Here is a 16,505-nt window from a genome sequence, read left to right as displayed (position 1 = left end):
AGTTTCACAAAAAAAATCGATGTTTACGTGAGTTTAATTTTCTATAATTTTGGAGCTTTAATTTACTTTTTTAGACATAAAATAAATACATACTTATTGCACCGGAAAATCTGCTACACGCCGGGTGACGTATACGTATGCATATTTTATTCCCGAACGCGCGATGCATAAAATACGTGAAACCAAAAAAAAATAATCGTCATATAAGTATATTACCAGACCCATTTTATATAATAATTTATATTTATATTAATTGTATAAATAGCATTTTTCATTTTTAACTGGCCGAGTACTTGACTAATATAAGTTTTTTTATCCCTAACAAAAATAAAAAGTTTTCTGAAAAGACGCATTAATATTTTTTTATAATTGTCTGAATTTTGAATTTTTATGACATTATTAGATATTCATTTCATATTTCTGTGAAAACTATTTCTGCTCAACCAATTTTTGTTTTTTTTTGTAGTAATTTAAAAACGAATAACTGTAGTTATTTGAAAATTTCAACAAATGTTAATGTTTGCATTTCTTATACATAAAATAATTTTCAAAATATTTTGACTATACACTTATAGGATAAAATAACAATAGCATAATACCATAAATAGATGCATTTATTATATATATATATTCATGTCGCAAATTATCTGAACATATTAACATTATAGAACCTATATAAATAGTATGAGTAGGTATGTATTATTCCTAAACAGGACGGTACCGAAACGGGAATGATATAGTCACATGTGTATTTACCGAGTCGAATGTGAATAACTACTTGTATTTAGAAATTAATTTTATTGATTTTGTAAGTCCTTCTTTATTATAAGTAGATCATAATCTATTAACTATTTAGTATGTAATATTAATTGAATGATTGAACTTTTAAATATTTTTAAAATTATTAATCATTTAGTACAGCCAACCCGTAAACTGCTGTATAGCTACTATAGTAGGTGACTATACAATACTACAAGTAGACTAGGTTATGTATGTCACTATAACGAATTTGTACAATTTGAATTCAATTTTCAATGTATAATGCATTAATACATTGTGTACAATGTAAAATTATGCTGGTCGAAGATAGTCTTATTTGTTGGTGAGAAATTTTACCAAACAACTATTGAAATAATAAAATTATAATTTAAAAAAAAATTCAGGATATACAATTATTATGGTTTTACGTATGAAATTAATTAGATACCAAAAGTTTCGTATGCAAGACAGCTGAAATATAAAAATGAATCCTATAATATAACAAAGAGTTGAGAGTTCTATAAAAAAAACATATGATCTATCATATTATTATAATATTTGTCATCCATGGCAAACATCAATCGTCGTCATTTGTAGGAGACGATTAACCATTCTAATATTTTATTGAACAGTCGTCAAACAACAGCCTTCAGTACATGACAAGTGGTCTCATTTTCATAAAAAATTTCAATAATTTCATTCTGAAGCGCAAAGAAGACGAATGAAGAAATAAGAGCTAGCTGTTTCTTCGGTGGCTGATGTGCACGTTTGAACTTTAATATGGCACAGCTTGATTTCGTCGAAAAGCGTCGAAGGATACTTACGTAGGTAAATTTCCTATAATTTTAGGGTAGTCATAAATTTAGTTTTTATACTTTAAATAAATATTTATTGACTTGTACAAGCTGCCACCCCGATTACTTAAACCTATATTTTATTTCCGATAGCCGGCAACCGGCGGGTTATTGTATATACGACTCGTTTTAAATTCTTAAACGATGAAATCTTTTTTTTAATATATTATTATTTTAAAGTTCTAGATAATATTTTTTTTCATAGTAAATTATTTAAGAATATAAAATTTTTATTTTTGTCTGGTCCGCAAACTGTTTTTAGTTTGTGAATATGGCATGAGAGTTCTAAAAGGTTAAAGTTAATATATTTAGTGCTTTGGGTGGTTAATAGTAAAATAAAATAAAAAATTTCAGATCTTGTCATAATATCGGAAAAACTGGAATCATTACGCTATAATATACTTGTAAAATTTCGACAAAATTAATTCATTTACTATAAGTTTTAATTCAAAAATGCTAATCATAGAATGTTGAAAATTTTACCAACTGTCTACATTATGATTTCCTATACATTGTATAATTATAAGAACATTTTAACAATTTTAAATAATTAAATATTTTTTTTTTAAGCCGATAAAAATTATTGATAGCAAATATGATTTAAAATTTAATACAGTGTTCCTCATCAGTCACTAAATAACTGCAATAAAAAATGTATAGTCACGATATTATATTTTTATAAACGTTTAAAATCAGAATTTTGACAAATTTTGTCTAAATCTATACAATTTTCAAATTATTTTTTCATCAGATATTTATATATATAATATTGTCTTTTTATATACAAATTTAATATAGTAATTCTCATTGGTTTTTTTTAAATATAACAAATATAAAAGGTTTAATGGAAAGTCACATTATTTTTTACGACTGAAGTTCAATATTTTATGACTTATTGAGTATTAATTTTTCATCCCCAAAAAAACTATTTCTTGTAAAACGATTTTTATATTGTGTTATAGACTATAATACTATACATAGTTTAAAAACAAATAATCTTATACACCGATAACTTAAAGTCTTAACTAATTTTTTATGAGAACATTTCTTATTTATGTTATTATTTTAAAAATATTTTCAAACTATATATATATAAACAATGTTCTTTATTTTTTTATTATTACAAATTTTTAAAATTTTTAAAATGTTCAAATTATTTTTTTCATTAGTATTCATATAAATATTTTCTTTTTATATCTACAATTTTAAAATGTTTTATAGGAATTCTCATTAGTTTTTTTAATGCAAAAACAAAAATAAAATGCTCACTGGAAACTTATATTATGACTGTTTGAAGTTCAATATTATATAATTTATATATAAATTAATAAAATATGCGTCTACATCGATTACGTCATCCGGGTAGCGGATTTTTCATAAAAAATAAAAATGAATATATTTTATTTTAAATTTAAAAAGTAAATTGATTAACTAAAGCATTGACTAGTGACTAGGTACTATTTGTTACAAGAAACCACAATAAACAAAATGTATGAATTTTTTCTATTATGATAGGTGTCTTCAGACACAATATCTACAGACAGAGGTAATTGCATCTAATGTAATAGATAAGTAAGAATAGTAAGATTAAGTTAAAACACTGCGCGTGATTAGAATCAAAATAATGCAGAAATAATAACTTAGAAACATAACGATATTGATCATAATTCTTTTTTTTTAATACTTAAAAATATAATTATTTTTATTTAGTTCACTATTTTCATAGATTACCTAAATTAAATAATTTGTTATCATCTTCATTAGATTTAGAATAAAATATTAATATACTTTGCAATATCCATAAAGATTTGGTCTAGTTTATATGTTTCAAATTTACGTATGTCAAAGAGCTAAAATATAATAATAAATCCTATAAAATCACAAAGAGTTCTATAAAAAAAAAATTATAATAATTATCATCCGACATCCATGGCAAACGACAATCGTTGTCATTTGTAGGAGACGATTAACAATTCTAATAATTTTATTGAACAGTCGTCAAACAACAGCCTTCAGTACATGACAAGTACTCTCATTTTCATAAAATATTTCAATAATTCCATTCCGAAGCGTAAAGAAGACGAATGAAGAAATAAACTATAGCTGTTTCTTCGGTGACGGTGCACGTTTGAACTTTAATATGGCACAGTTTGATTTCGCCGAAAAGCGTCGAAGGATACTTACGTAGGTTAATTTTCCTATAATTTTGGGGTAGTAATAAATTTACTATTTATACATAACATAAATGTTTATTAACTTCTACAAGCTGTTATCCCGATTACAGACCTATATTTTATTTTCGATCGTCCAGTCCAATGAAGTGGTCAGCAACCGGCGAGTTATTGTATATACGACCCGTTTTAAATTCTAAAACACTGAAATTTTTTTTTATTTATATTTTATTATTTTAAAGTTCTATACAATAATTTTTTCCGTAGTAAATAATTTAAGAATATAAAATTTTCATTTTTATCTGGTCTGCAAACTGTTTTTAATTTGTGAATTTGGCCCGAGAGTTCAAAAAGATTACCGATCATGCTTTAATGATGAAATTGCCAAGAATAAAATAAAGTCGTTATAAGTACACCTTAGAATTTAGATCCTGGATATGTAGCGAAAAATGTATAATGATTTTACAATTATGTAGTTTATTTTCTGTCTGCCATGAATTCTTGTAGCAAATATGATCTATTTTTGGTACTTTGGTTGGTAAATACTAAATAGTAAAATAAAATTAGCCTTTAGTGTTTTACAAGTGCTCTCATTTTTATAGAGTATTTTAATAATTTCATTCTGAAGCGCAAAGAAGACGAATGAAGAAATAAGAGCTAGCTGTTTCTTCGGCGGTGATGGTGCACGTTTGAACTGTAAATGTGGTACAGCTCGATTTCGCCGAACAGCGTCGAAGAATACTTACGTAAGTTAATTTTCCCATAATTATGGAATATTAAATTTATCTTTTATACTTAAAATAAATATTTATTGACGTGTACAAGCTGCTATACTTGGATGACAGACTTATATTTTATTTCCAATCGTCCAATGCAATGGCCGGCAACCAGTGAGCTATTGTCTACGGCCCGCTTTAAATTCTAAAACGACGAATTTTTTTTTTTATTTTAAGTTCTAAACAATATTTTTTTGCATAGTAAATAATTTAAGTATATTACATTTTTATTCTTTTCTTGCCCGCAAACAGTTTTTAGTCTGTGAATGTGGCCCGAGAGTCCAAAAAGGTTGACCACTGGTCCAATGTATAAAATAGCCAAGAATAAAATTAAGTCGTCAAGTATACCTTGGATATGATCTATTTAGTACTTTGGGTGGTTAATAGTAAAATAAAATAAAAAATTTTGAATCTTGTCATAATATCGAAAACACAAAAAATCAAATGTATTATTATACGCTATATACTTGTATAATATCGACAAAATTAATTTATTAATTTAATTTTAATTAAAAAATGCTAATTATAGAATTTTGAAAAATTTACCAATTATCTACATTATGATTTCTCTATAGGTAAATTGTATAATTTTAAAATCATTTTCATTATTTATAACAATTAATTTTTTTTTTTTATTAGGTAAGCCGAAAAAATTATAGATATGCAAATATGATTTAAAATTTAATACAGGTTTCTTCATCAATTGTTCACTAATTTACTGTAATAAAAAATGTATAGTCACGGTATATTTTATAAACGTTTAAAATTAAAATTTTGATTGTATTCGGCTAAATCTATAAAATGTTCAAATAATTTTTTTCGTTAGATATTCATATAAATATTTTCTTTTTATATCTACAATTAAAAAATATTATATTGGAATTCTCATTAGTTTTTTTTAACCTTAAACAAAAATAATATGTTTACTGGAAAGTCACATTATTTTTTATGACTATTTGAAGTTCAGTATTATACCTATATCTTATTAAATGTTTATTATACACCCACCCTAAAAATAAATATTTTTTCTCAAATAATTTTTATATTTTATTATAGTTCAAAAACGAATTATCTTAGATAATTAAAACTTTAATTAAATTCTTATGAGATTATTTCTTACAAATAGTATTTTTTCAAAATATTTTGAAATTATGTATATTTACGATATTATATATTTTGTTATTATTTAAAACATTATTTGTAGGGGCATAAACGTTTTTTGTAAATGTTATACTATACGTACACAATGACATTTTTGACATACGTAGATTAATCTTAAGATATTATTTATTCAAATTATTTTACGAAAGTGTTGTACCTATTGACTCAAAAGTATATAACAAGAATATAATACGGTATAAATTATATTTATTATTTATACAATATTATAATAATAATTTTGATAAATGCAATGTTTTCGGAAAAAATGTAGCTTGTCAAACTTTACACACAAAAAAAAATAAAATACTTAGCAATATCAATCAACATATAATATTATAAGTCATAATACATCAAAATTATACTTATTAATGAAGGTTGACTGACTGTCTCTTTCAAATTCAAATTTCACCCACTAATTACAATAATAAACTTAATCACTAATGTATAAAGCAACACTGTAATAATTACTTCTTTATCTTTAATTTAATGTAATTTTTGATTATTTTGTAAAATGGTACTGAAAATTGAATTTCTCAAAGCATTGACTAGGTACTATTTGTTACATGAAACCATAATAAAGAAAATGTATGAATTTGTTTCTATTTTGATAGGTGTCTTCAGATAGATATATGTAAGTTTACATGTAAGAATATGTAAGATTAAGTTAAAGCACTGCGTGATTAAAACCAAAAGAATGCAGAAATAATAACTCAGAAACATAACGATATTAATCATAATTCTTTTTTTTTAAATATATATAATAGTATAATTATTTTTGTTTAGTTCACTATTTTTATAGATTAAATTAAATAATTTGTAATCATCTTCATTAGAATAAAATATTAATACTTTGCAATATCTATAAAGATTTGGTCTATAGTTTATATGTTTTAATTGTACGTCAATATGTCAAACAGCTAAAATAGAAAAATAGATCGTATAATATCACAAAGAGTTCTATAAAAAAAAAACCATAGGTTTATCATATTATAATATTCGTCATCTGTGGCATACGACAATCGACGACATTCGTCGAAGGCGATTAACAATTCTATAATAGTCTTAATGAACAGTCGTTAAATAACAGTCTTCAGTACATGACAAGTACTCTCCTTTTTATTTCGTGCTGTTTATTTTCATAAAATATCTTTATACTCCCATTTAGAATCATGATGAAGATCGTATGAAGAAAATTTGGAGTTTCTTCGGCGGCGGTGCACTACTCCGTATACACTGTAGATTGGTACAACTCGGTTTCCCGGGAAGAATCGACGCTTAAGTAAGTTTTTTTTATTATTCTTTTTTGGGATTAAAATTATTTTTTTAACTTAAAATAAAATATATTAATTTATATGAATAATCCGCGCTAGTCGGACGATGTAGTTGATGTAGACGCATATTTTATTTTCCAGGGTCCAATGAAAAAATAGTACACAATGCTTACTTATTTTACTCATTAGTTATAGTAGACAAAAATTGTGAGAAATAACAACCATGTATTATTCGCGATTGTATTATATTAGAATAGTAGTAGAATAGTAAGAATAGTACACCTTAGATCCTGGACGTGGACGTAGCGAAAAATGTATAATGATTTTACAATTATATAGTTTATTTTTTGTTTGTCATGAATTCTTGTAGCAAATATGAATCAATTTGGTACTTTTGGTGGTAAATAATAAAATAAAACAAAAAATTTCAGATCTTGCCATAATATCGGAAAAACAAAAAAACTGAAATAATTACGCTATATCCTTGAATAATGTCAACCTGGAGGACGATTGGCAGTATCATTAAGAAGCTCATCTGAATAACAAAAATAAATGTCACAAGGCTGTGTTTGTTTAATACTATAATTTTTTGAACAGTAGTACAGTATATTATGAATATTTACTTAAATTATAACTTAATTTAATATAACTTAATATAACTTAATTTTACTTAAATTATATTTAATTTTTATGGTTTTTTTTTCAGATAATATACTGTACTATGGTTTTAGGTGTTCTTTTTATTTTAATAATACGTTGATAAATTACCAATTTTTTTTCTTATCACAAAGCTAGTTCGTCTTTGTGTATGTTTAAATTTATATTTTTTATAGTTATTGTGCTGTTTAACTTTCTTATAAAAGAGAGTGAGGAATTAAAAAGGTGGCCACCGAACAGAAAGTTAAACTGCAATATACTATAATCTTTTTAGTTCGTGTTTACATTTTTAACTGATAAATTATGAATATAAAATTTCAAATTAATTTAAACTCAAAAATAAAAGAACACCAACATAGATTTCTTAAACATTAAAATTTTACTATAAATTTAAATTACATTTAATCAGCACATTAGTTGAAGTTTTATAGGGACCGAACATTTGGCTGGATCATGGACTACCCACCGACGGAGAATTTGTCATTGAGCTGATGGGAAATGTGTCGGCACTCGGCTTCGTTTCAACCCGGAGGAAGATTGGCAGCAGCAAAAAGAAATTCAACTGATAATCAACTGTCCAAAGTATTTGTTTGTATTATATTATAACTTTTAGAATCGTAGTAGGTACAGACGGTACAGTATACTATATATAATTATTTAATATTTATTAGTGAAGAAGAATTTGTCACAAAGCTGATGGGAAATGTGTCAGCACTCGGCTTCGTTTCAACCCGGAGGAAGATTGGCAGCAGCAAAAAGAAATTCAACTGATAATCAACTGTCCAAAGTATTTGTTTGTATTATATTATAACTTTTAGAATCGTAGTAGGTACAGACGGTACAGTATACTATATATAATTATTTAATATTTATTAGTGAAGAAGAATTTGTCACAAAGCTGATGGGAAATGTGTCGGCACTCGGCTTCGTTTCAACCCGGAGGAAGATTGGCAGCATCAATAAGAAGCTCATCTTAATTTAGTTGTCCCCCCTTTACGCATTAGCGCTCATCTCTCGTCCACTCATCCAACACATTCACTATCGCCGGCCGGCAACACACATATATTATACACATTACCCGTTTTATATTATATAGTATAGTATTATTAATATCCACATAATTTAAGTTATTGTATATTTTTTTTTTATTATTTGAATGCATTCATATGATTAGTGGCGTATTTAGGAATTTTAGGATAAGGGCAACACATATTTTGCCACCTCCCCCCATTAAAAAAAAAATTAAAAACCTTCTACGCCGCGCAATGGTCAAACTGTTAATACCATAGAATACCATGTTATATAAATACTATAGTATTTTATACCTCTATGGCACACATTTGTTGTGAAAAATATTAATGATTGACGTCACTGCGCCAGTACTCATAAAGTATACAAGATAAAAATTTGCCGTTCTGGACAACTGGACCCAAAGCCCCTACCTAAATACTCCCCTGCATATGATGCGTTCTCGCTTACGATGTGGATTAGGCCTACTGGGGACACCACAATAAAAAAACGCGCCTCGTGTAATACCTCATAAAGTTATTAAACAATACGGACTATGTTATTGTACGTCGTTTAATAATAAAGGTGGTGTGGAAAATTACCTAACACTGTTATTCTTATCTTATATACCTTGCATACATTTTTTTTTAATAAATACCAATTAAATAATTATTTATATCAAGAAACGAGAAATATTAACGTTTTATAAAGTATTTCAATAAAATAATATTTAATATTTAAAAAATATTCTTTGACTTGTTATAAAAAGATTCCAAGTGGCAAGTATAGTTATTATATTAGTTCTTATTTTACAAATACATTAACAAAAGCGGGTCAAGTTTAATATTGCCAGAAATATTGTGTGTATCTATTACTTTACTTAAAACATTGAATTTACACATATTTTTATTTACTTATTATTGTAATTATTATAGGTTAATGGTTAGGTTTTACCTATGTACTTACCTATTATAATAAATAGGTATTTGAGAAAGTTCTTTTAAAAATTATATATAAGTTCTACATTAACATAATCGATAATTCATATATCGTGTATATTAGAATATAATGAAACGTTACTACTTATTTAAAACATCGAATCTAATATCATAATTAATGGAATTAGAGATTTTACTAACGCCATGTAACTTACTTATACTTCATACTATTTCATAATATTTTTAAAATTTAAATTGTTATTTAAGTATTTTTTTAGACAAGTTTTTTAAATTAGGTACCGCCGATTTCTAGGTACCTAAACGACGTGGGAGATTATAGTTAATATGGAATCTAAATTGTCATTGAGGTTCTAAATGTCCAAAGGGATCCAGTTGACGTACGTGGATCTACTTGTCGCGGGATCTAGGTGATACGTAACCCATTCTCACTGGGAATATTCATGAGTGATAACTTCAATAAATATGCAACGAGTATACACATGCATGCGTAAATAACTCGACTCAACGAAAGAAATCATAGTAAACGAATAAAAAAGAAATTTAGAAATCGAAATTCGAAATCTGTGCTTAAAATTGTTTACATCACGATCACAATGCTGCCGATGTGCTTTTATTTAGTATAAATGTATAATATTATATTATAATAATTGCTATAATACTCTATATAGTATGGAAATATAGGTATTTTGAGGATTAATAGTTAGTGACATTTTATACATAGAAATATAGTGAGTCAGTCCATAGGTAGTATATTTTATCCAGTGCAGAGACCTTAATTTCCTTAACTTATAACATTAATTATTATTTACTATAAAATATAATATACACGTTGTATAAATAAATTAAATAAAATACGTGTCATCTGTGTAGGTTATTATTATTATTAATTAATAATCAAGTTGCATTATGGTAAAGATAATAGATGAAATTATGTAACTTATAATTATGACCTTGTAAGCTATATGTTCACCTCTAGAATTTTAATAAAAGATTGGCAAATGTTGACAATATAATTTTTTTAAATTTTCAATATTTAGTAAAGTATTAAGTAGACAAGTAGTCACCACAAATAAAGATATACATAATCATATTAAAATAATTTATCTTAAGAGGTCACTTATTAGTTATTATATCAAATGTAAAAATGTATATTCAAACTTAAAGGTACAAAATTAAGGGATTTATTATATACAGGATGATTCTTTTATCATAAAACACTCATTATTTCAAAAAATAATCATGTTTTTGAAAACATTTTTTTACATAGTTTCTAGTTGTTAAACATACTACGTTTTTATTAAAATATTAGATTTTTAAATATTTTTTTTAAGTTTTTTACTTTTTTGAATGAAAACATATAGTTTTAATTTCATATTCCAAAGCAGAATAATTTTCAGAGTATTTTGATACATAAAATTCAAATTTAGGGCAAGTAGTTTATAAGTTATAAGTATTTAAAGTTTAGATGTGCGGAGTGGAGTGGTACGGGGTTACCCCGCGAAATGTTTGTTCACTACTCCGCCTGTCTAAACTTTAAATAAGTATAACTCATAAACTACTCGCCCTAAATTTGAATTTTATATATCAAAATACTCTGAAAATTATTCTGCTTTGGAATATGAAATTAAAACTATATGTTGTCATTCTACAAAGTAAAAAACTTAAAAAAATATAAGGATAAAAAATATTTTCAAAAACATGAATACTTTTTGAAATATTGAGTGTTTTATGATAAAAGAATCATCCTGTAGAGGTATAAATAATATAACATTTATAGAAAATAATTAAAAAAGTTATTAACATGCTGGGTTAAATAAAAAATGAATTAATGTTAGACTAATTGTGGTATGTTTGAACATGATACCTATAGGTGAAAATGTATTTTTACTTTAACTTACATTTTTTTTAGTTTCTAATAAAAAACTATTACAGCTAAATAATTATGGTATTTTCATCAAAATATTAAATTAACTTATAAGTTACAAATTATTATGTATCCCAAATTTCACAATTTCATTTTTAGTGAAATTAAATATTTATTTGTATGATGTCTTGATGACATATGATAATTTATTTGGGTTCTATTTAATTACCCATAAGGCCATAACCCACCGAATTATAACCTAACAAATTTATACAAAATTAATACATCATATTATATGAAATTAAAATGACTTACAAATAAAAAATATAAAAATACAACGTAATATATTAATATGTTATGCATAAATTAAAATATTAACATGAAATTTTTAAATTATTGCAAAAATCGAATAGTTACAATAATAGCAATTGAACGTAACAATATGTTCAATATTTTATTATTAAATCTAATAAAATACTCAGTCACCCAGAAAACTTCTACACATTAGAAGATAGAATAAAACATAACCACTTGGTTCATAATACTCCTTATTAATGCATAAATATAATGTGATATATTTGAGTTCATTTTTTCAGTTTTTTTACTTTATCTTTTATTACTAATTTTGTCTAGGTATAATAATTAAGTTCATTAAAATAAAATAAATTATTTTATTTTATGATTTCTAAAATATGTTTGTAGATATGAAATATTTTTTACAATAAACATAATATCTAAGTGAATATTGTAAATAAACCAGAAGTTTAGTTTTATACATAAAATATTTTGTACATTATTTACATTATTTATAACATTAAATACCAAGATAAAAATAATTAAAAAAATTATACATGATGTACTACAAGTCTACTACAGGAAAAAATTGTTTGTTAGACTACACTGGTCAATATGGTTAATGAGGACATATTTAAATCAATTTTTCCTAATTTATTGTATACATTCTGATGAAGTGACTAATACTATTTCTTCAATTCATGGTATTGAAGCATATCAAAGTTAGGTATTGAAAATATTTTTTTTTATTTAATATGAAATCATTATGAAACAACATTTAAATAAATGGTATTTTTCTGTTATACAAGACTACTTTATTACACAAAACATCACAGTACTATTGCTCAAGACTATAAAAATTTGCAACTATACTATTCACAGACCACCTTATTTATTTTTAACAAATTAAACTTAATTCTTTGTATAGAATTCTACAACGTTAAGTATATTAATATAAATATTAAAAAGCAAAGTTTTGTTACAATGATAAATTAAATTATGGAATAGTTTTTTAAGTGCATAAAATGTTAAAATGTTAGGTTAAAGCAAACCTTCAGCTTTTTATTCAGTCTTAGTAGAGACCCATATAATATTTAATAGATAAAAATTAAGTGTAAAATACTAAAATAATATAAACACATTTTTAATTTTTAAATGTGATTAGTGATTACTTTGTTAAAATCAGCAAGACTACTTTTAACTAACGAATTATGTATAGGAAAAAATAATAATATAGCGATAGATCATAATATGTAGTAGTCAATTTGAACAATAGAACATGGTGTTTGAACATAGTCTTATATAAAAGGAAAATATCAAATAAATGCATAATAATGAATATTTATTAGTATATAGTCAAATTAAAATTTTTTTATTACAATGCTTTTTTGCTTAATAGGCATCTGAACACAAGTACACTGATCCCAAAGAGAGTTTAATAAGTTTTTAAGAAATTCAAATTTAAATCTTTAACAGAAGATGTAATAATAATTTATAATACACATTTTAATGGTTTTATAACTGTTTGTTATTTATTAAGTTTTTCTCTTTTTATACCATATACAAATCATTTTAAATACTAATTTTTTATGTTGTTTAACAAACTAAGTTATTATTTTTCCATTCCAGTTCTAGTTTTTCTATTCAAGAAAGTATACAAATATTTGATTCGCTTTTGCATAAGGCTCCACTTTGTTGGTCTGGCCAATGGATATACACCATATTGTAACATTTTTCTCTTCCTTAATAATATTTGAAATTCATTGCCTTTAACGCCTCTCAACCACGATGGTACATTGTATAGTACTCGGACAGGATGTACGGATTCATCTCCTAAAATATCAATGTAATCGTTTTGTCCAAAAAGAGCTCTGCGTTCATTCCAAATATCTTTAGGCCTATATATGGGCATTGGTAATTTATTTTTTTCATCAGCCGATCGTGGCAATAGCCCAGACTGGAGAATTTTATCATCATTATAACCGTATCGTCGAATTAATGGTCGAGCACCTTGTTGGTCTTTCCAATATCGATGGCGAACTGGTTGTATATTAATTTTTGAATATGAAAATTTCAGCGTATTTACTAATGACTGCATAATTATTTATCTGGAATCAAAACATTAATAAACTAAACAAAGTATATAACTAACAATAACAATATTAGAAAAGTTTTCATGTATTAAATGTTTAAATGCATCGCAAATAATAAATATTAACATAGAAAAATATAACTCTTACATTGTGAATTCTTGTTCTGTTGAAGATAATATATACTTAAATTTATCTATTTTAGAAGTTAGAAATTTAAAAAACTTAAATAATTGAATAAAAATAAATATTTAAGAAAACACGTTCTATAATGTATTTAATTATTTCATTCATTATCTGTTTATACATTAAAATTGTAAAATGTGATAAATTGATAAGAGAATATTGGTTACTATCAGATATATTTTTTCTAAGATTGTGGTATCATTGTTCTGTGTAGTGTGGTGGTATATATCATTATATCAATATCATAGACATATAATATGTCTTGTACTCTTGTTTTTCTAGTTTATAGTGACTTTATACTTTTATAGGTCTATGACTCTTGTCTATAATTTAAAAATATAGACAATCTAGTCAATAATATATATATATATATATTTTAATAAAATTACCTATTTTATTTTGGCAAATACTACTAAATTTGATTTGACTTTTAACTAATCCTTTAACTAAATGAGATCAAATCAAAAGATCCATTTTAAATTCAAATTGGTTTAAATAATTAGTATTTAAGGGGAAATAATGGTAACGCAGTAATGCTATCTCAGTTGCGATACCTGCCACTAAAAATAAAAAAAAAAGTTATACTTAAAAATTATTTACCATAAATTATAAATATAATATAAATCCCAAATAATCTGACTACAAATTGTAGTCTACAATTATTATAATTAATACTTATTGTTTGAACTGCTAGTTAATACTTAGTACATATCCATATCTGATAACACCTATGCTTCAATTAATATTTACTATTAATATTTAATTATATGAAAAAATCATTGCTTATTAGTCTTTAAATTTAGTTATTATTTTATACACATTCTTATTTATTACAGGCTAGATCTTATTAAATTATATATATATATTATATATTTTAAATATTATTCACTAAAACTAGTCAAATTATTCAATCATAAATAGCTAAGAAAGGAATTATTACATTATAATAATATAAAGTATTTATTTAACAAAATATTTAATAAAGATAGACTAAAAATATATTTTTAAAAAGTATTGTTATTAAAATGTATGTATTATTACCATAAAAATGTAAACAATCAATCGTTTCCATGGTGATATATCCACTATTACTCTACAGTTTACACATTACACAACCATAACAATAAGCCAACAATTATTAAATACAATAAAATGATTTAAATGTAGATAGTTATTGTTATTATTATATATTAAAACAGCAAAAAAGTACAAACAATTAATGTTAAAAAGTATTACAAATTATATATCTTTCTTCAACATAGGTATAATAAGCAATGGACAAAGATCCAATGATTGAACTTACTGAATTTCATAATAATTTATATGGCCCTATATCAGATTCTAGAGAAAATTTAATTGAAGTAAGTTTAAATGTATTAAATTTCTTTTATTTAACAAATATGATAATTAAGTAAAATGTATATTATCTATTACAATATTATTAATCATTATGATATCTAACAACTAACATAAATCGGAGTTTTGGATATATGTAGGTATACATATGGTGATTAGACAAACTCTTTTTCATAGAACAGTACTTTTTTTTATGCATTGTCTTAATGTCCTTAAGAATAATGTGAAGTACATGGAATTATACTCATTTTTTAAAAATATTATGGACTAATACAGTAATACATGTTAATGCTTTTTTTAAATTTAATCATTCATTAATATTTTATGGTTCTATTTAATGTATATTAAAACAAGATAATATTTTGTCATTTTAGTATGCACCACAGTTAAATATAATGTCTGGATAGATCAACATAATATAATTAAGTAATATCAAAGAACATTGCTATTAGCTATTAATAAATTAATATTATATGGTTATGGTAGCATGGTTATTTCAAATTATTATCAAAGTACAATCACATTGCAGAATATAATAAGGCACAGACTAACAGTTAACAAACAATGTAGTTTTAAAAATGTTTACAATATTTTTAAATTATAAAATTTAATTTTTTATTATTTTCAATAATCATACATTAAAATATTTCTCATATTTTTAACTTATTAAGTTTCAAAGTATTTTCATCATAAAGAAATACATCTAATAAATTATCATAGTATGAGATTATAACTTAAAATAATTTGTTTTTTTAGTTGATAAAATAGAAATAAAAATAATAGAGTAATTAGATAAAAAAAATTATTTATATAGATGATCTATAGACAAAATAGATAGATAGAATAAAATACACATAGGCCAATTAATTATCTCAAAGGAGTGGTTTTCTTATGATAAAGGAACAAATGTACTTTACTTTGAATTTTTATATCAGATCACCATATATTTAAATGCAAAAAAACATTTGAAATTTTGATACAGAAATTCAATAAAATATGGTAATTCGTATAAACTATTATTCTAATATATTAGATTCAATTTCTGATACATTTTGGTATTAAATAAATAAATTTTATTATTTTTTTACTGAAGAATATT

The 16,505-nt window shown here is 24.3% G+C and overlaps 2 protein-coding genes and 1 long non-coding RNA gene across 5 annotated transcripts in view; 2 read left to right on the top strand and 1 right to left on the bottom strand.

Moving 5' to 3' along the window:
- The first annotated feature begins 1,454 nt into the window (after positions 1–1,454).
- Positions 1,455–9,226, top strand: LOC132919738 (uncharacterized). Of its 2 annotated transcripts, XR_009660667.1 has the most exons (6): positions 1,455–1,587; positions 4,387–4,530; positions 6,887–7,000; positions 7,424–8,231; positions 8,321–8,436; positions 8,526–9,226. It is a non-coding gene; the product is annotated as an uncharacterized LOC132919738 (long non-coding RNA). The 2 variants fall into 2 exon arrangements; XR_009660666.1 differs by lacking the exons at positions 1,455–1,587; positions 4,387–4,530 and having other exon boundaries at positions 6,789–7,000.
- Positions 9,227–13,278: 4,052 nt separating this feature from the next.
- LOC132919726 (large ribosomal subunit protein mL51) overlaps positions 13,279–16,505 on the bottom strand; it is a 21,134-nt gene continuing 17,907 nt past the window's right edge. The window contains exons 1-2 of one of the 2 annotated variants that reach the window (XM_060981529.1): positions 14,015–14,171; positions 13,279–13,882 (exon numbers count right to left, since the gene is read on the bottom strand). In XM_060981529.1, coding sequence (XP_060837512.1) covers positions 13,387–13,872 — 486 coding nt within the window. In that variant the 5' untranslated portion in view covers positions 13,873–13,882; positions 14,015–14,171 and the 3' untranslated portion in view covers positions 13,279–13,386. Of the gene's footprint in view, positions 13,883–14,014; positions 14,172–16,505 lie in introns of those variants that run through there. The other variant, XM_060981538.1, reaches the window with a different exon arrangement.
- LOC132919702 (jouberin-like) overlaps positions 14,588–16,505 on the top strand; it is an 8,257-nt gene continuing 6,339 nt past the window's right edge. Inside the window, exon 1 of the mRNA XM_060981491.1 lies at positions 14,588–15,411. Coding sequence (XP_060837474.1) covers positions 15,325–15,411 — 87 coding nt within the window. The 5' untranslated portion in view covers positions 14,588–15,324. The remainder of the gene's footprint in view (positions 15,412–16,505) is intronic.

This window comes from Rhopalosiphum padi, chromosome 1, assembly GCF_020882245.1.
Source record: "Rhopalosiphum padi isolate XX-2018 chromosome 1, ASM2088224v1, whole genome shotgun sequence".
NCBI classification, from domain to species: domain Eukaryota; kingdom Metazoa; phylum Arthropoda; class Insecta; order Hemiptera; family Aphididae; genus Rhopalosiphum; species Rhopalosiphum padi.
Note: the sequence above shows the minus strand (reverse complement) of the source record. Positions and strands in the feature narration are given on the sequence as shown.